Below are 21,574 nucleotides of genomic sequence, written 5' to 3'. Positions count from 1 at the left end.
CTAACCATTGGAAAGCTTTTCTACTCTTGGGTGCCCTCTCCACTAAAACACTTCTCTTGGCTCGAACATCCTCCACAAGCATTGCCCCCTTCTCATTCTTGTTCTGAAAAATTCGAAATTTCACTTTCTTCTTCTTGGGGGTATGGGTTTTCAAAGACCCCCCATCATGCTCCAAAAACAAACACATCTCAAAAGTTAGAACTTCTTTTGGTTTTGGAGTTTTTTTCTTGGCTTCATACTTGGGCAGCTCATTCTTCTCAACCTCTTCATCCTCCGAATTTGCTAGAAAACTGTCAGCCAAATTAATCACTTCATTCTGGGGAACTTCCTTTGGTGGAGGTTTCTTGAAAATCACAGTTTCCCCATAGGCTCCCAATGTCATCGTCCCCCTTTGCATATCTAGCTTTGCTCCACATGTGGCAAGGAAAGGTCTCCCTAACAGCAAAGGCATCTTTGGATCTTTCAGGAATATCCAACACTACAAAGTCGACTGGGAAGAAAAAATCACTCACTTTCACAAGCACATCTTCCGCTACTCCTAGAGGTTTAGAGCAAGACTTATCAATAAGCTGAATTGTCTTGTTAGTTGGCTTCAAATCCCCTAGCTGCAACTTCCTATAAACTTTGAGAGGCATGACATTTATGCTTGCTCCGGTGTCACACATCACTTACTCAAACAGTGACTTTCCAATCTTCACAGGAATATTGAAGCTGCCTGGATCTTCTCTCTTTGGAGCCAACTGATACTCCTTCACTGCGAGCACCTCCTCAAATTCATTGAATGCTCTCTTCTTTTCCATCACAGCCTTCACAATTTGCACCTCATTTGGCTTGTTTCGCAAGATCTCCACGGAAGGAATATTCACAGCCAACTTCTTAAATGTCTCCAAAAACTTCTCATCCATCTTCGGCTTTGCCAGGCTATTCGGGAAGGGTGCTACAGGCTTGTACTCTGGCCTGGGAAACGTAGGAGTAGGAATAGGCTTCTTAACAGCAGAGGTATTCGACGATACCTTAGAAGTAGGCGGCGAATCGCACACAATCGTCTCCAGGTCATCCTCCTCCATAATCTCTACATTTTTTTTCTTTCCATTCTTGCCGTCCCGCTGCTCTGTATGATCCCGCTGCTCTTCATCCTCAACTGAATTATCAACCACCCGTATGGAATGACATTGCTGATTTTGCTGAGGCTGTTGATGTTGGCTCTTCTGATTGAACTGAGTGTTGCTAGGAAACTTTCCTGGTGTGTGCTGCGCAACTGCTTGGTTGGCCATCTGACCAACTTAAGTCTCCAACATCTGCACTTGTCTAGACAGTGATGAAACATGATTTCCTATTTGACTCACTTGGGTCTCCATGTTGGTCTTCCACGCACCTACATTCGTTTCCAAACCACCTATCTTTCCCAACACCTGCTTCATCATGTCTTCCATCGAATATTTCTTTGGCTCATTGATAACTCCTTCGCTAGACACAGAAAATCCAGGTGGAGGCTGCAAAGCATTGTTCGGATTGTCGTAAGAAAGGTTAGGATGCGGGCGTGCTCCTGGCTGGAACTGCTGCTGACCCTGTTGAAATTGTTGATTTCTGCCATACATTCCTGGTTGTCCTTGCTGGAAATTCCCATAATTTCTGCCATTCACAAAATTGACATCTTCCATGCTTGACGGGTCTATCACAGCTTGCTCATGACGTCCAACATTCAACTCACCAATTTTTGTAGTCAGCTCTGCCAGCTGTGTAGCCATCGCTGCCTGTTGAGTAACCATTGCTGCCATAGGATCAGAACTTGACGCAGCTGCAACCTTCTTCAATTGTACTCGCTCAGATGGCCATTGCTAGCTTGTAGAAGCCATGCTATCAATAATGCTCCATGCTTTAGAAATGCTTTTCTGCAATAGAGAGCCACCTGCAGCTGTATCCATGTGCATCCTTGTACGCTCCCCGCAGGCATTGTAGAACATGATCACGAGCGTGCCTTCATCAAATCCATGGCTTGGGCACTTTCTGAGCTTCTCCTGATACCGCTCCCAAGTCTCCGCTAGCTTTTCTCCATCGTACTGTTGAAACTGCACGATGTCCATCTTCAACTTCAACGTAAGGCCAGGCGGATGAAACTTGCGTAGGAATGCATGAGCTAAATCCTCCCACACGATATTCTCTCCCAGCTGCAGCGTATGATACCACGACTTCGCCTTATCCCGCAGTGAGAAGGGAAAAAGACGAAGACGGATAATGTCATCAGGGACACCATTCATCTTCACCGTGCTACACAGCTCCAGGAAATGCGCCAGGTGCGCATTAGGGTCTTCAATCGCTTGTCCACCATATTGGCTCTGTTGGACCATCGTGATCAAACCCGTTTTCAGCTCAAAGTTGTTAACGTTCACTTGTGGGGGCTCCTGGTATACATATTGTGGTATGAACGCTTCATTGATGGCTGGTTGTTTCTGAGCCTCTCTTGTCTCCTGTGCATCAAGCAGCTTCTTCAACTGCTCTTGCAAAACTCGAATTTGGATTTGCTCTGGAGTAGCCATCGTTTCTGTCTTAACTTGATCGTTCTGCTTCTTTAGGTTGCGCAAGGTTTTATTGATTTCAGGGTCAAACTCAAAGAGAGGATTTCCGTGAGATCGTGTGTTCATATGCAACCTACAGAAACAGCAAAAAGATCAGAAAAGAAAAATAAAAACAAAAAAAACTTGCAGTACTATAAAGTCCTATTGGAAATATTAAAGCAAAATCTAAACAGTCCCCGGCAACGGCGCCAAAAACTTGATCACTATTTTTATAGCAACAATAACTGCAACTAAACAGTGTAATTGTAGTACGAAAACATTAAGCAGAGTATCGTATCCACAGAGACTGTAAAACGAAATTACTCTATCTACTTCCTAAACAGACTCTCACAGTATGCAGGTAAAACGAATTTGAAGGTGAATTACGAACTAAGATTAACTAAATAAAAACTAAAGAGCATAAAAACTATGATAATTAACTCAAATATAAGAAAAGCTCTGACCCTAGGGATGTATTTTCACCAATCAACTACATGCATTCAATCTATTGATTCAATTACCAATTTTAATCCAACCCTGATGAAAGATCACTATATTATTCACAAGCGTCTCTAACGACCACCTATGAACGTAGATTAATTAATCCCTTTTCGCATTCAAGACTCCAAGGAATAAATTAACTCCAAATAGCACATAAAGAATATCTTCCTATAGCTTCACCTATCGCATTCAAGACTCAAGGCTAACACTATATCATGCATTCCTGAATCGGCTGAACAATTATCGCATTCAAGACTCAAACTGAACAGCTAAACATGTAAATCATTGATCAGATAATTCACAAGAAATTAAGCACCAGGAATCATGAATCACAAGTTGGAGGGCAAATTGATATCAATAAATCAAAAACACATAATCAATCAGCTATATACAAACCCTAGGTTCAGAATAAAAGAACTAGCCAGACATAATAAAATCAAACATAAACATAATTAAATTGAACGCAATTGTAAGAACTGAATTAAATAAAACTCTGAATAAAACAATTGTAGCAGCTTGAATCTTCAATCTTGTGGAAATCCAATCCAAGCAGTAAAAACTGGAAAGCAATAAATTCTAAAGCTATGAAATTGAAAAATAAAAGTTGGGAACTGAAAAAGGAACCCAAAATAGGTCATAAGAAAACCTATTTATAGTACCAGGGTAAAATACAGAGTTTGCAACCCAGAAGAACTCCAAAAACGCGCAAAACTGAAAAATCCGGGTAGCCGGCGACCTGCCCGGCGACCCATCCGGCGGTCGCCGGCCCAAGCACAAAAATCCTTCATAACGCGGCGATCGCCGCGTCTTTTCCAACGTTCCAGAAGGTCCGGCGACCCAGGCGGCGATCGCCGGTCAGGTCACCGGAAATCCTTCTTCGGGCGGTGGTCAACGGTGTTTGACCGCCGGGTTCTGACTGCTGCGCGCGATGTTTTTGTTTCGGCCATAACTTTCTCGTCCGAACTTGGATTTGCGATCCGTTTGCGCTCACGAACTCCTATCGAGACGATCTACAACTTGTATTTCAGCACAGTTTTCCAAATGTGAACTCAATAAACCTGAAATTTCCTTCAAAGTTCGAGTAAGAATCATGTTTCAAAAGATAAAGCAAATTAAGCACAAAACAATCATCCAACACTCAATTTCCTATAAAATTGACATCATATGAATACTAAAAACAAAGGAAACATGAGTGTTATCACGGGTGCAGTGACTAAGTTCTAAGAGAATGTATGTAATCGGCAGTGACTGTTTTTTGGCTTTGTGATTCTCTTATTCGATTCAAACTTTGGAATGGCTTTGAATTGCTGAGTAACGAATTCGGAAGCGTTTCAGCTTGTGTAATTGAATCAGTGAAGATTGAAGTGATCATCGAGCTTTATTTATAGGTGAGGTCTTGAATAGATCTGTTGGCTGAAATGGCACGTTATTAATGACACGTTTTCCTTTTTGGGTTGTCCCGTTATTGATGGCACGTTTCCTTTTTGGGAAAAAATAAGGGAGTGTTTAATGTTAATGAAATCCCTAATTAAAAGCCTAATTAAACAACTTTAAAACTAAAAAAAGGACACGCGTCTCTCTCTCTCATCTGAATTGGAACCGTCTCTTGTTCATTCCATTTAATTTCTGCTCATGTCCGCCGCTCTCTCTCTCTCGAGTCTGAAACCCTAATTTCTTTCTTCGCCTGAATTCTCCATCTCACGCCTGCCGCCCCTCGTCGCCTTGTTAGGCTGTAAGCCGCCGCCCCCTCTGAATTGGTCTCTCACCAATTTGGCCTCCACCATCGTCCCCGATTGAAAAATCCCAATGATGTAAACCTTTACCAAAATCAGATCTGTCTCTCTCTTCGTCTTCTGCCTGTCGTCTCTCTCTCTCTCTCTGTGAGTCTGCCTTGAAATCTGAGGGATCTAACCGAAGGATGTCGAAAGACTACGGAGATTCATATGATTGGGAATGGATGGCTTCTTTACAGACATGGATCGAGGTCAAGGTGATTGAAGATCGAATCAGAGAACGGGGTGGCTTGGCTTTAGCCCAACAAGGTAAAGGCCCTATCATTACTCCTATGGTCTCCGATGAAATGCCTGTATCATCTTCTCCTGCTAATTGTGATGCTTACCCCGATTCCTTTTTTCTGTGTGAGGAAAATTGGCAACACAGGGAAATGGGTGATGGCCAGTTGCGGATGTTAAAAACCCTGCTTCCTGACTTTTTTCTGGTGAGATCTACCCTAATCCCTAATTTGCTCTTCCTGGTTTGCTGATATATGGCCGATTGACCACTGATTGTGGTGATATTGATATGTGGTCGATTGATTTGTTGGATTAATGACCTTGTTGGCTATTGCATGTGGGATTTGCAGTGTTTATTGGTGTGGCATGGGTGTTATGTGGGTCTGAAATGATGAGTTAATTGTCAAATGTTAGGTCCCTGTTGGTTTTTAAAACTATGATTGATTTAACTTTCAATGAGTTTAAAATTGTCTGATCTTTATTGGTTCTCTTGTGCTTACTGGTTTGGTATCCTTATTGTAAGCCTATGTGATTTGGGGTTGTTGCTGTTTGATGTTGTTGGCTGGTGTTTGAATGTTTGGTTAACCACTGATTGTGGTGTTGGTGGCTGCTGTGATGTGTCTGTTTGAGTGTTAACTGCACCACTGATTGTGGTGTTGTTAGCTGCTGTTTGATGTGTGTTTGAGTGTTAACTTGACCACTAAAACTTCCATTAAACATTCAATTAGAAAAGGGCAGATGCATTTACAAAGTCTTCAATTACAAAAGGGCAGATGCATTTACAAAAAATGTTTGGTCATTCACTGTTTTTAATCACAAAATACTGCATTCTTCTTACAAAATGCTGCCAGAATTTACAAAATGATGCCTTCTTCCACATCACAAACCTTCATGACCTTGAATTTGAAGGTTATGCACCATCACCTCAAGCTCATTTGTGCATCCTGCATTCACTCCCAACTGTTGCATTAATGAGTCAGTTATGGATAGTGCTCCATGCTCAATTAGATAAGATATGCACTCCCTAACAAGTTCACTTGGAACTTGGAGATTCAATGGGAGCATATCCTGCCTAATTAGTGCATCCTTCCTCATATGAGGAATTTTGTAGCTATTCCTCCCTTTAACCTTCAGAATTTCAATCATGCAACTCTGTAAGCTCAAAAACACTTTGTTCAAAGTGTTTGGGCTTAATTCATTGAATGAATTAATCACAGCATTCACAAGATCTCTCACACTGTTACAAACTGATTCAGTTTGTAGGGACTGTATTGCCCTAAACCACCCCAGATCATTGATGTTTGTGTCTGGGGAGTTTGGTGGTTGATTTATCAAATGAATATCAAATCCATCTGCTGAAGCTACAGCTCTGAAATCTGGGTCTGAGTCTTGTATGTGAGGCCTAGCATTATCTTGTTGTATGTAGATGGTTTTGCTAGCATTTGCTGGCCATTTTGCTTTAATAGCAGGAACAATCTGTTTAAAAATAAAAATAAAGCATTCACACTTTAAAACACTGCATTCCAAACTGCCACTTCATTAACTAAGCATACAAAGAAACCATCTGAATTTGGTACATGGTATTGGTGCATTTAGGGCAGAATAGCAGGAACAATCTGTTTTTAAAAAAAAAGAAAGCATTTTGGTTTTAAAACACTGCATTCCAAACTGCTGCTTCATTAACTAAGCATACAAAGAAACCAAATGAATTTGGTACATGGTATTGGTGCATTTAGGGCAGAATTCAGGCAGCATTTGTACCTTGTTTATAAAGCAATTTTTCACAACTTCTTTTGTGATGCTTTGTATGGGCTTGAGCTCCATTGTCCCTGCAGCCCTATTTTTGCTCTTCCTTTTGGCTGGTACTAATTCTGTGAATGGAAATATTCCAATCTTCCCATCAAACAAGCAGCTGCCATCATCATCAAACACTGGCCGACACACAGCACACATGAACATCACTTTTTGGATGATTTTTTTGCTCTTGCATGTCCTATGCGGTTCTGTCTCTTCAGGGGTGAGGTAGAACCTTTGTGATGTTTTTGTGATGTAGAACCACTTTTCATCAATGTGGACTGTGTTGTGCAAGCTTTTAAATGACAAACTCCTAACAATCCTATTCCATTCTAGAGTTTCTAAGGAAAACCGTAGCCTAAGTAACTTGTTTGGAGTCGTAAGATCAGGCTTGATTGCATTTGTATGTGCTCTGATCAGCCCGGATTGAATCCACCTGCCAACTGTGGTTTTACTGCATCCAATCCCACATGCTAGCCTTCTAATTGTAGATCTTTTGTCAAGTCTATGCTAGCAATCAATCCTAAATCAATTTCTACCCTTTTTCTTCTTGGATTTGAAGGTTTTTTACTCAAACAACTAATTACCTCACCACGATCTTTTTGCTTTTTTGCAGCTGCCCAAAGTCGACTAATGGTTCGGCGGGAACTCTTTCACTTTTGCACCGCTGCAGTGAGCTTCCCTCTGCCCGGTTTGCCGTTTTTGCTCCCTTCAAGAAGGAATTGAAGTATGGCTGCCCTCTCAAAGGAAGAAAGATCCTTTCTTCTAGCCATTGATTTTTTTTTTTTTTTTTTTTTTTTCTGATTTTAGGAGTTAGCTGCTGTTTGATGATCTGAAATGTATGCCCTATTTATAAAGGGCTGAACTTACTGCCCTTTTTAAAAGTGAGGGAGATTTGAAAAATTCTGAAATTTTTAATGAGATAGTGCAAATTCTGAAATTTCTACCCTTTATGGCGCCACTTTGAAATTTTGGTTACTAGAATTATTTTGGCAAATTGATTCTGCTTTTAGTGGCGCCACTAGTTTGGTTTGCCTTTTTCATTTTTGAGATCAATTATAAAAAAAATCATTTATTTAATGCTTATTAAAAATCAAATTAATAAAAAAAAATAAAGTCAGAAAAATTAATAAGAATAAAATAAAGTCTTTATTTATATTGATAAAATAGAAATATCCCTTAATCACAAACTTAAACATGTGGACCATACTCTTTATTCTACTTAATTCCTTCTCCTTAATCTCCGTGCCGAAAAGAAACGTGCCATTAATAACGGAACGGAGGGAGTAGTATTTAAAATTAAAAGTGTATATATAACTAAAATATTTAAACATTTATTAATTACTACAATATATATAGAATTCAAGTTTTAGAACCGACTCAAGTCGTTACTCTATAGATTAAGTGTAAGGTTCTTAGTTTTTACATTAAATGAACTTGTACTGGAATTCAACCATATATATATATAAGGATCTTTTATTTTAAATAAGAACTTTCAACATGAGAACGAAAAGGTTCAAATGAAAGTTTTTATCTAAAATGAGAACGGTGAATCATTCTAACCTTTCAACAATGAAGATCTATGTTGGATGCATCATTTTGATGAATGGATATTGCAACTGAATTCGAATTTTAGAGGGAGCGAACTCTTTTTTTAGTGTATTAAATTTTAATAATGGTCACACTAAGTTTTAAGTTTTAAGGGCGCGTTTACTTTGATGGAAAATGAGAGAAAAAAACATATTTTCACCCATTTTCCACCAATTTCACATGTTTAATATAATGAAAAAATTTTGCGGACATGGTGGAATATTTTCTCAATCGGTTCATTTTTACTTCTTTTCTCTTCAATGTTGAAAAATATTATCTTATGATAGGAATGTGGAAATATTATTCAATATTTTCACATCTTTTCATCTCTAGTAAACATATAATAAAATAAAGAGAAAATGATATTCATACACCGTCTTTGGATTATGATATGTTTACATAAGTTCATTTATATTTGGTTTCTTATTAAAAAAAAGGAGAAAAATATAATATTTTCTCATCTTTTCTTATCCATCATTTTTCAATAAATTTTTACAACCAAAATAAACACACCCTGAGCAATTAATCCACAAATTTTCTAGTGCATTATAGCAAGAACGCAACAGGTTAGCCCAAAAAAGGCTTGAGTCCATTTCAAACTATATACTATAACTTTATGACCCCAATATTATACCTATTTCTCTAAAAGTTTTAACTTTTAAGGGTGCGTTTATTCATTGGAAGATTATGGATAAGAAAAAGATGAGAAAATATTATATGTGTGTGTGTAGGGGAGGGTTAAAATAAGTACACTTCTTAAGATAAAAAATAAGAATCATTTTCAGCCCTTAGATCATCAAGATCTACGGTTGATTCGTAACCCTGTTGGATGGATTTATGGTCCTAAGTTCGAATCACAAAGGTAGCAAAAATTCATTTTTCACAATTCATAACTTTATACATCAAATTCATATACGTGTTCTACATAAAATTCATACATTGAAAATTGCTCTTATTTCTTATTTTAAGATGTGTTCTCACGGTAGGCCCTATATATATAGGGGGGCCGCTCCAATGAGACCTCCTAACTTTAGTGAGATCTAGGGCACGATCTGGTGCGTTTATTTTATCAATCCTACGGTTGATATTGTATCTGGAGGGAGATTTTTTTTCGCAGGGTTCGAATCTTGGAGGGAGCATAATATTTTAAATTTTATTATTCATCGGTATATACTGCATTGTTCATCAATATATACTGCCTTGTTCATCAGTATATATGTCTTAGTCATTACCAATTTTTTAAATTTTATTTTTCATCAGTATATACATCTTGTTTGTTAGATATACGTCTTGTTCATTAGTATTATATGACTTATTCATTGTCTATATATATATATATATATATATATATATATAGGGGTGGGCTACCGTGAGAGCATATTTTAAAATAAGAAATAAGAGCAATTTTTAATGTATGAAATTTATGTAGAATACGTATGAATTCGCTGTATAAAAGTACGAATTGTGAAAAATAAATTTTTGCTACCTTTGGGATTCGAACTCAGGACCATAAATCCATCCAACAGGATTACGAATCAACCGTAGATCTTGATGATCTAAGGGCTGAAAATTATTCTTATTTTATATCCTAAGAAGTGCACTTATTTTAGCTCTCCCATATATATATAGGGGAGGGCTAGAATAAAAACACTCTTAAGTGTATAAAATATAGATAATTTTCAGCCCTTAGATCATCAAGATCTACGGTTGATTCGTAACCCTGTTGGATGAATTCGTGGTCCTGAGTTCGAATCCCAAAGGTAACAAAAATTTATTTTTCGCAATTCGTAACTCTGTTGGATAAATTCATACGTGTTCTACATAAAATTCGTACATTAAGAAGCGTTTATATTTTAGACACTTAAGAGTGTTTTTATTCTAGCCCACCCCTATATATATATATATATATATATATATATATATATATATATATATAGGGTTGGGTTCCGGTGGATCCCTATGCTTATAATAGATCCGTAGATCCAAATCTAGACCACACATTTATGACATGTGGCGCATCAAGATGGTGACACGTGGCAAGGCATTTCAAGGCAAAATCTGGAGAGGGGTAAAATTGGAATGTAATTTTCGCAATTAAAAAAAATTTGAATTTTCTCAAAATAGGTATATTTTAGATGCATAAAGTTTCATACGAGAATGCATGAACTTTCATATAAAAATGCATAAAGTTTCATATAAAAATGCATAAGATTTCACCCCACCCCAACCCCACCCCCCACACCCCTGAACCCCACCCCCACCCACCCCCCCCCCAAATTTTTTTTTTTTAAACATTGATTTTCTGACCATTGACCCACCCCTACCCCCCACCCCCACCCACCCACCCCACAATTTTTTTTTTCTCAAAAACTGATTTTCTGACCACTGACCCCCCCACCCACCCCCCACCCCCCATTTTTTTTTTTTTTGAAAATCAGTTTGTTAAAAAAATATAAAATAATAATTTTTTTTGGGGGGGGGTGGGGGTGGGCCAGCAATCAGAAAATCAGTTTTTGAAAAAAAAAATTTTGGGGGTGGGGGGGGTGGGGGTTTGGGGGGGTGGGTGGGGGGGTGGGGTGGCGAAACTACCAGATTTATTAAAATAAAATGCATTTTTTGTATAATTTAATGTATTTTTATGTGAAAACTTTATGTATTTTTGTTTGATTTTATATGCATGTGAAACATGCCTATTTTTTGGGGGGGGGGGGTAATGGGGAGGGTTGGGGGGTGGTGTGGGCTGGATTGCGGGGTGGTATGGGGTGGGGTGGTGAAAATACCAAAACTGGAAAAATTAAATGCATTTTTCTGTTCAAAGTTATGCATTTCATGTGAAAACTTTATGCATCTTTGTGTGAAACTATATGCATCTAAAATATATCTATTTTGAGAAAATCTATAAAAAATATACTCCCTCCGTCCCTGAAATAAGTTCCTCTTTTTCCTTTTTGGGACGTCCCCCAAATAAGTTCCTCTTTCTTTCTTTCTATTTTTGGACAACTACCCCACCACTAATAATACTTTATTTATTCTTACTTTTCACTTTTTCATCACTCCCAATACTAATTATAACACTTTTTCATCTTTTCACCACTCTCAATATTAATTATAACATATTTTTTTCACTGTCAATACACTTTATCACTTTTCCTTAAAACCCGTGTCGTCCCCAAAGAGGAACTTATTTTGGGGACGGAGGGAGTATATTTTTTTAATTATTAAATCCGAAAATTACATTCCAATTTTACCCCTCCAGATTTTACCTTGGAATGCTTGGAAGCTCCTTGCCACGTGTCACCATCTTGATGCGCCACATGTCATAAATGTGTGGTCAAGATTTGGATCTAGGGATATATTATAAGCATTGGGATCTATATGATCCCATTCCTATATATATATATAGGATGGAGTTCTATGGAGACCACTTCTTATATAGAAAATGAAGACCAAATCTTGTGCGTCGATCTTGCTTAATCTAACGGTGATCATTCGTCCATTAATTATTGTAATTTTTCCATATTTATTTATGCTCAAATCTCTCCCTCACTGATCCGTCCCTCTCTCCAAACTCACGCTCTCTCTCCCACACGTTCGTAGAAAATACTAATGAACATACTAATGTTCATTGATATGTTCGTAGAAAAACAAACTAACATACTAATGTTCACATAGAAAATACTAATGAACGTACTAATGTTCGTTGCTATGTTCGTAGAAAAATGAATGAACATACTAATGTTCGATGATATATGCGTAGAAAAACAAATGAACAGCGATATGTTCGTAGGAAAATAAATGAACATACTAATGTGCAGCTATTACGTTCATTGACGAATGGTATCACATCAGAAAACGAATGGAGTATTTTGTTCGCTATTATTTTCACCACGCCGCAAGTATACGGTGTAGTTGCAACATAGGGAAGCAAGGTCGTATTCCACAAGGATTAGTAGTCAAATTCTAGTGATTACCTTAAGTCATTATGCTATAGCTATTTAGACTAAACGATGGAGTGATTGGTTTGATTATCTACTAATTACTTAACAAGTGCAAAGACAAATAAAACCAAATAAGCAAGTGGATTAATAAGATGATTAAGGTGATTTAGGGACTAGGCATCGATGATTAAGCAAAAGACTTCAATTATAGCTCAATATTAATCTTGACAATCCTAATTATCTAGAGTGATCTCCCAACTAGTTCTAGCCCCCTTCCGGACGACTAGAGCGGTAGATTACGGGTCATAGTTGCCGTCCCCGGTCAACTTCTAACCTATAACTCCCAAAAGCACACAAAGATCGACATACTCTCACCCAACTCTCAACCTCCCGGTTATCGAATTGATATGTTTCAAACACCTTATCTATTGCAATTATCCTCTCCCGATTCAAAGTGCAAATTAGAAATGCATAGAATGTGGCCAACAATCTATACAAGAAATAAATCAAGGGTTTGAAAAGATAATGTGCAAATGAACAAACAAGATTTATATTGAGCATAAATAATCAATCCATTACAATAATCATCTAGCCTAATCCCCAAATCAAAGAGAAATTTAGCCTAACATGTTCAAACACAACAAACCAAAATCAAAGAAATACATAAATGAAAGAGAGAGTAAGAAGTGACAAATCCTATTAATGAGCTTTCTTCAATCTTCTCTCCTCTTCAATGCCTTCAATCTTGGTAAAAGATGTGGTAATGGAGGCTAGGGTTTGGTGTGAATGAATTGGGAAAGATGGAAATGGGTGAGTATGAGGTTGGGGATGATGAATAATGTGAGGAAAAGGGGGAGAAATGGGTTTAAGGGCTGAAAAAACGCGACTCCGCTCTTTTCCCGCGGTCATGGCCCGCGCCCGTGGTGCTCAAACGTGGGCAAAACTCAGGGAACCCGCGGTCCCGCCCCGCGGCCGCGGGTGGTGACCGCGGTACACCCCTGGAATTGGGAACAGCTGACCCGCGGTCCCACCCCGCGGCCGCGGGTGGTGACCGCGGGGGTACTGGGCGTATTGCGCAGTCCGCTCGTTTTGCTCCGTTCTCCCTCGTCCGGACTCGGATTTGGTCGCCGTTTGCGCTCACGGATTCCTCTCGAGACGTACTTCAATCTCATATCTTCAAAATCCTCCAATGAATCATTGAGGTTTCCTGAAATTGCTCCAAAACTACACCAAGATATCAAATCTTTATAAAACTAAATATTCGGGCACAAACAAGCATTCACAAGCAAAACATGAAGGGAAATGACAACAAAACATGTGGAATTGAGGTACGAAAACCATGTTTGTCAACCCCCCAAACTTAAAGTGTTGTTTGTCCCCAAACGACGAAGAGAAGAGAAATAAAAGTAAACAAACATGTGAGCATGAATTGGTGTCATTTCAAGGGCTTCAAATTTTACAAAAAATCTTTCAAAAGTGCATCACAAGTAGAAATGCATTCCAAGAAGTCACAAGTGATAATGAGTTCAATATTATAACCTCCAAGCTTGAATCCTAACAAAGTGGATGTTTCAATGACGCACTCAACTCTCAAGTGTTTAGAATGGACGTGTTTGCACTCAAATTGAAACAAGTATGCAATCTACCATAAGCTTGCCATTTATCCTAACTCTCTATACTTCAATGTGTTATAAATAAAGATCAACAAGGGCTTTTCTTTAGGTTGCAATGAGAGCTCTTTGGTGAGGTGAGGTGTTTATAGGCAAAGTGACTCATATCCCATACAATTTCCAAATTGAATAAGTCATATTCACCATTGTTCTTTTCTAATCAATCAACCAATATCCCCACATTTCTTCTTTTTCACCCTATGAATACTTATCAAGACCATGATTCAAAAGGCAAATCAATCCCCTTTATACTTCTTTTATTCAACATTTCTTTTTGCTTTTCTTTTTCTTTTCTTTTCTTTTGGAGCTCATAGGGGACTAGTGATTTTCACTCAATCAAAGTTAGACAAGTAATTTCAATCATTTCTCATACATTTTCATCAAAGTAACCACTAACAATCTAAGTTCTACCCATCATTGGTTAATTCAAAGAAAGGCTATAAGGCACAAAGATGGTAAACTAGGATCGCATGAGAATTTGGACACAATTTAAGTCAAGTGGCTAACAAGGATGGCCTTAAATCACTTCAATATTAACAACACATCTACTTTTATTTTCAAGAGAGGACTCATGGCAAGTTCTAGAGATCAACACACATGCTCAAATGATTTACACTCAAGAACAAAATGAGATTGTAAATGTATGACAATCAAAGGCTCAATTCTCACAAGCTCATTTTCTTTTTCAAGTTCTTGGAGGTACAACATTTAGCTCACTTGTCACAAGTTCAAACTTTTCATGCATAATCCACAAGTGATACACACAATTTTTCCAAAAAACGATTCATATCATAAGCCCAATGACATTCAATCAGCATCACAAAGTTTGATACAATTATCCCAAGCAAAACAAAAACAAAAATATCAACCCAACTAACTCTCAAGCTTTCATTTATTCAACAATAACAAAAACAAGACAACAATACTAAAACAAACAAAAACAAGTAAAGCTTAAGATAGATGAGACAACTAATCCATCTCTCCCCTCCCCCCAAACTTATTTCACACAAAGTGAAAATGAGTTTGGAAGAAAAGAGAAGGAGAAGTTGTCTCGGACTCACAAAAAAAACTAACATATAAAAAAAAAAAAAATAAACCATACAAAAATTAAAGGGTACCTTGTTGGGGTGCCTCCCAACTAGCGCTTAGTTTAACGTCATGAGCTAGACGTCTCCATGATGGTGTTATGGCTCGGGGGTGGTTCCAACGAACACTTCAACTTTTGGTTTCAAGGGCAAAAATGCCTTGATTCTTTCCTTCTCAACCACAAAGGTTCTTTCATCCTTCTTTCTCAATTCAATTGCTCCATTGTTGAAAACCTTGTTGATTTTGAAAGGACCCGTCCATTTTGATCTTGGCTTTTCCGGAGGTAGTGATTGACGGAAGGTGGGGAGAAGGACTTCATCATCGGGTGCAAACTCCCGTTTTTGCATCATTTCGTCATTAGCACTTGTTATCCTCTCCTTGTAGAGGCTTGACTTCTCAAATGCGTGATACTCATCTAACTCTTTGAGTTGGAGTACACGGTCTTGCCCCATTGGATGTATCTCATTCTCACCAAAGAATGCATACTTCAAGTGTGTGGGGAGAAGCTTCAACTCCAAGCCTTGGGCTTCCTCCTCTTTCCTTTCTCCCTTCAATTTTTCTTTCATGTTGATGCAAGGTTCAATCACTTGCATCAATTTGCATTCCTCCACTCTCATTCTTTCTTCCCCATCTTTGTGCTTGGGAGCTTTGTGGATTGAGAAGGTAACACTCTCATCATTCACTCTCAATGTGAGCTTGCCCTTTGCAACATCAATTAGGGCCCTCCCCGTCGCCAAGAATGGACGTCCAAGGATCAAAGGTACATCCTTGTCCTCAACCATATCCAACACCACAAAATCCACCGGAAAAATGAATTTGTCAACCCTCACCAAGACATCCTCCACTATCCCTTTTGGATATGAAACGGAACGGTCCGCCATTTGCAAAGCAATCGTGGTTGGCTTAATGGTTCCTATTTCAAGCTTGTTGAAGATGGAGAGAGGCATCAAATTTATGCTTGCTCCCAAATCACACAAGGCCTTTCCAAAACGACCATTTCCAACATCACATGGGATAGTAAAGCTCCCGGGATCCTTGATCTTGATGGGTAGCTTCTTTTGAAGAATGGCACAACATTCTTCGGTGAGGTTGACCGTCTCAAATTCTTCTAATTTCTTCTTCTTGGATAGAACTTCCTTGAGAAATTTTGCATACTTGGGCATTTGTTGCAAAGCTTCAACAAGGGGGATGTTGATGTGTACTTTCCGAAATATCTCAAGGAATTTAGAGAACTCACTCTCCACATTTTTCTTTTGAAGTCTTTGAGGGAATGGAATTGGTGGGCAATAAGGTGGTGGTGCCTTGTACACATCTTTCTCCTTCTCCTTATCGCCTTGCATTTTTGAGGAAATGTTCTCATCATTGTTCTTGACTTCCGGAGGTATCTTGGACTCTTCAAGTATCTTCCCACTTCTTATAGTGATAGCCTTGCAATGTTCTTTTGGATTCACAACGGTGTTACTCGGAAATTGCCCCTTTTGATGTTGGTTGCTTAAGGATTCAGCAATTTGTCCCACTTTCATCTCAAGCATTTTCAATTGGGTTGCTTGAGCCTCTAACCTTTCGTCGGTTCTTGTCATGTGGGCTTGAGTGGCCGTCATGAATTTCATTAAGATCTCTTCAAGGTTGAGCTTCTTCTCTTCCTTGATCATGCCATCACTCACCGCAAATCCGGGCGGTGGTTGCAAGAAGTTATTGGGATTACCATAGGCAAGATTTGGGTGGCGATTTGTTTGAAATCCTTGATTGTATTGCCCTTGCCCTTGGCCTTGATAACCACCTTGATGTGAAGGCCGGAAATTCCCTTGGCCTCGGTTGTTGTTGTTGTTGATGTAGTTCACATCCTCGAAGCTAGTTTGTTCTTCAACCACGGGCTCTACCCTTGATATTGACATAGCATCAATCTTGTTATTCATGGCGGTCAATTGAGCTGTCAAAAGAGCTATCGGATCCGAGCTTGTTGTAGCCGCCACCTTCTTCAAAATAGTCCTCTCCCCCGGAAATTGGTAGCTATTGGCGGCCAAGTTTTCTATGATGTGGGTGGCCTCCTCGTGGCTCTTCTCCAACAATGCTCCATTGGCCGATGCATTCATGTCTCTTTGCATCTCACCACTACACCCGGTATAGAATGAGCAAATAATGGTGTTTTGATCCAAACCATGGTTGGGACACTTCCTTATCATCTCTTTGAATCTCTCCCAAGCTTCATAGAAGGTCTCTCCATCGAATTGATGAAATTGGACAATGTCCTTCTTCATCTTCATTGTCTTACTTGGAGGGAAGAACTTGATAAGGAACCTTTGAGCCATTTTCTCCCATGTAGTGATGGAACCAATCTCTAAAGATTGATACCATGTCTTGGCCATGCCCCTTAGTGAGAAGGGAAAGAGTCGGAGTCGAATGGCATCCTCCGGAACTCCATTTATCTTGATAGTATCGCATATCTCCAAGAAATTGCCGAGATGTCCATTCGGGTCATCTTGAGAAAGACCGGCGAATTGATTTTGTTGCACCATGTTGATGAGGGCCGGCTTGAGCTCAAAATTATTGGCATTGATTCTCGGGGCATGCACTCCCACTTGTTGGACCACGGGTTGGAACATATTGCTAATAGGTGGTGGTGGTGGTGCATTCCTTTGAGCCTCTTGCTCATTGATTTGCCCTTGCATGTCCTCCAATTGCCTTTGGAGTTGACGGATTAAATCGAAATTTTCCGCCATAGCTTCCTCCAACTCTCTATCTCTTCTTGTTCTTGCTTTGTTGTGTCGGCAAAAAGCTTCAACCTCAAGGTCTATAGGTATAAGAGGTGCACCTTTAGACCTTGTATTCATACACTACCTATCAACCAACAAGAACAAAGAGTCAAATCACAATCTTAAAATAGAAAACAAAAATTAAAGCAAGTAAAATGTCTAAAGTAGTTAAGCACAATGAAGCAAAATATCACAAGCAAAGAAACTAAACTAATCCCCGGCAACGGCGCCAAAAACTTGTTCGCTATTATTTTCACCACGCCGCAAGTATACGGTGTAGTTGCAACATAGGGAAGCAAGGTCGTATTCCACAAGGATTAGTAGTCAAATTCTAGTGATTACCTTAAGTCATTATGCTATAGCTATTTAGACTAAACGATGGAGTGATTGGTTTGATTATCTACTAATTACTTAACAAGTGCAAAGACAAATAAAACCAAATAAGCAAGTGGATTAATAAGATGATTAAGGTGATTTAGGGACTAGGCATCGATGATTAAGCAAAAGACTTCAATTATAGCTCAATATTAATCTTGACAATCCTAATTATCTAGAGTGATCTCCCAACTAGTTCTAGCCCCCTTCCGGACGACTAGAGCGGTAGATTACGGGTCATAGTTGCCGTCCCCGGTCAACTTCTAACCTATAACTCCCAAAAGCACACAAAGATCGACATACTCTCACCCAACTCTCAACCTCCCGGTTATCGAATTGATATGTTTCAAACACCTTATCTATTGCAATTATCCTCTCCCGATTCAAAGTGCAAATTAGAAATGCATAGAATGTGGCCAACAATCTATACAAGAAATAAATCAAGGGTTTGAAAAGATAATGTGCAAATGAACAAACAAGATTTATATTGAGCATAAATAATCAATCCATTACAATAATCATCTAGCCTAATCCCCAAATCAAAGAGAAATTTAGCCTAACATGTTCAAACACAACAAACCAAAATCAAAGAAATACATAAATGAAAGAGAGAGTAAGAAGTGACAAATCCTATTAATGAGCTTTCTTCAATCTTCTCTCCTCTTCAATGCCTTCAATCTTGGTAAAAGATGTGGTAATGGAGGCTAGGGTTTGGTGTGAATGAATTGGGGAAGATGGAAATGGGTGAGTATGAGGTTGGGGATGATGAATAATGTGAGGAAAAGGGGGAGAAATGGGTTTAAGGGCTGAAAAACGCGACTCCGCTCTTTTCCCGCGGTCATGGCCCGCGCCCGTGGTGCTCAAACGTGGGCAAAACTCAGGGAACCCGCGGTCCCGCCCCGCGGCCGCGGGTGGTGACCGCGGTACACCCCTGGAATTGGGAACAGCTGACCCGCGGTCCCACCCCGCGGCCGCGGGTGGTGACCGCGGGGTACTGGGCGTATTGCGCAGTCCGCTCGTTTTGCTCCGTTCTCCCTCGTCCGGACTCGGATTTGGTCGCCGTTTGCGCTCACGGATTCCTCTCGAGACGTACTTCAATCTCATATCTTCAAAATCCTCCAATGAATCATTGAGGTTTCCTGAAATTGCTCCAAAACTACACCAAGATATCAAATCTTTATAAAACTAAATATTCGGGCACAAACAAGCATTCACAAGCAAAACATGAAGGGAAATGACAACAAAACATGTGGAATTGAGGTACGAAAACCATGTTTGTCATATTTCACGGGATTTCATAAACATACCAAATTAATTTAATATCATGGAATTTTATGGTCCCTTGATTCAGATTCATCCAACGGACATGATGTGGTCTCTATTCTCCATCTAAGTAGGTGGTTGTCATGGAAGCTAACCCTATATATATATAGGGAGAGGTTCAAGAAAGAACCACTAAATAAAAAAAGAACGGAGAACCATTGTCAGCCATTCGATCATCAAGATCTACAGTGGATGCATTATCTTGTTGGATGAATGCAGATCCTGGGTTCGAATCCTGAAGGGAGATTTTTTTTAGTGCATTAATTTTAACAGTGAATGCATTAATTTTTACAGTGGATGCATTAGATTTGATGGTTCTCACGTTTTCACAATAATGTAGTTCTCTCTAGAACCACACCCTATATATATATATATATATATATATATATATATGGATTTCTTCCGTTTTATCGATTTTGTTCGGATCCGCCTTTTCTTCCGAAAAAAAGGAAGGAGAAGGATCTTCTTCGGTGGATCCCTCTTGTTCCTGTTTAGTCCCCTTCATTTCGGAAGCTGTTTCTATTTCTACATCTCTTTCTTCCGTTTTTGAGGTTTCTTTCAGTTTCTTAGTAAAAAGGGGTGACGGTATTCTGCCTAAATAGTAGACACAGGTAATAAATAAGAGAATACTAAAGATCCGAGCCATAGAATTTATCAATTCTGATACAAGGTACTTATTAGATCCGAGCCATAGAATTTATCAATATATATATATATATATATAGGGTGGGGTTAATATAGAAACCCCCCTTAAGATGAAAACTAGGAACCAATAACAACCATTGATTAAAAAAAAATAGATGGCCGAGATTTAAACTACTATTGCACATTTTAATTTATAATTTAAATGTTATTAAAATTAAAAGGGTAGACTTGTAAAACAGAAATTAATTTAGTTTACGATATTGAGTTTCACTTTCACTTTATCTTTTACTTTCACCATAGAGTTTTAAGAAAAGTGTGCGACTCAATTCTGGACGCGGCAGCGGAGGCGGTGTACTGGCGGCGGTCTGAGCAAGGCGTTGGCGGCGTAGGAGGGGGCGATTTACTGAAGGCGACTCTGTCCAAGGCGGCGGTGGTCTGTGCAAGGCAACGACGAAGGCGTCTATTTCTCGAATTAACTGGCGAGTTTGTAACAACCGGCACGAAGGTGTGAGTTTTGTACAACCGGCGGAGGCGATTCATTGAAGGCGGCAGCGGAGGCGTCAGTTTCTCGAAATAACCGGCGAGTTTATGCAAGGCGGCGATGGCGGGTTTTTTGTGCTCGAAATAACTGGCGACTCTGTAAGATCCAGGCGGCGGAGGCGTGGGTTTGTCGAAAGAACCGGTGACTTACCGAAGGCGGTGGAGGCATGGGTTTCAAATTCGAGGAGAGAAGGTAAACTGAATTGCAATCATTTCTGTGTGATTCGATATTGTTGCACAGTGAATATTTTAATTGCATAGTTGTATGAAGTTGTTGCATAGTATGGATTGAAATTGAATAGTTGGGATCTATATTGTATAGGTGTATCTATTTTAATTGCATAGTTGGAATCGAAAATGCTTAGTTGTATCAATTTTTATTTCATAATTGCATATATTTGTTGCATAATTATGATATGAACTGCATAGTTGCTCTAACTCTCTTTCCTTGAAAATTATTGTTACACTCACGTTGATGATTAGTTAATTTTTTAATGCATAGTTGCTTGATTATGTTGCACAGTTGGATCTGAAATTATATGAGTTATTATATTGTGTTCCACGTTTGGATCTGGAATTACATAGTTACTGTAGTGTAGTGTGTTGCACCGATGAAAAATACAGATGCATAGATTAAGATATTCTCAATGTCACTGAATTTGTATGTGTTGCATTGATGGTCGTTTGATATTGCTGCAAAGTAAATTAAATTTTAATTGTTGTGTTGCTCAGTTTTGATTTTTTGTGTGGATAAAAATTGTTTAGCAACAAAATAAAAATGATCATTTGCAT

The 21,574-nt window shown here is 39.0% G+C and overlaps 1 protein-coding gene and 1 non-coding gene across 2 annotated transcripts; one reads left to right on the top strand and one right to left on the bottom strand.

Moving 5' to 3' along the window:
* Positions 1 to 5,947: 5,947 nt before the first annotated feature.
* Positions 5,948 to 7,027, bottom strand: LOC130994008 (uncharacterized). The gene is made up of 2 exons (XM_057919044.1): positions 6,830 to 7,027; positions 5,948 to 6,544 (listed from the first exon to the last, which is right to left on the bottom strand). Exons 1-2 carry the CDS (start codon positions 7,025 to 7,027, stop codon positions 5,948 to 5,950), a joined length of 795 nt encoding a protein of 264 aa, XP_057775027.1.
* A 10,273-nt stretch (positions 7,028 to 17,300) lies between these two features.
* LOC130996315 (small nucleolar RNA R71) lies at positions 17,301 to 17,407 on the top strand. The gene has a single exon (XR_009092500.1). It is a non-coding gene; the product is annotated as a small nucleolar RNA R71 (small nucleolar RNA).
* The last annotated feature ends 4,167 nt before the right edge of the window (positions 17,408 to 21,574 follow it).

The sequence above is a fragment of the Salvia miltiorrhiza genome, chromosome 7, assembly GCF_028751815.1.
Source record: "Salvia miltiorrhiza cultivar Shanhuang (shh) chromosome 7, IMPLAD_Smil_shh, whole genome shotgun sequence".
Classification (NCBI taxonomy): Eukaryota; Viridiplantae; Streptophyta; class Magnoliopsida; order Lamiales; family Lamiaceae; genus Salvia; species Salvia miltiorrhiza.
Note: the sequence above shows the minus strand (reverse complement) of the source record. Positions and strands in the feature narration are given on the sequence as shown.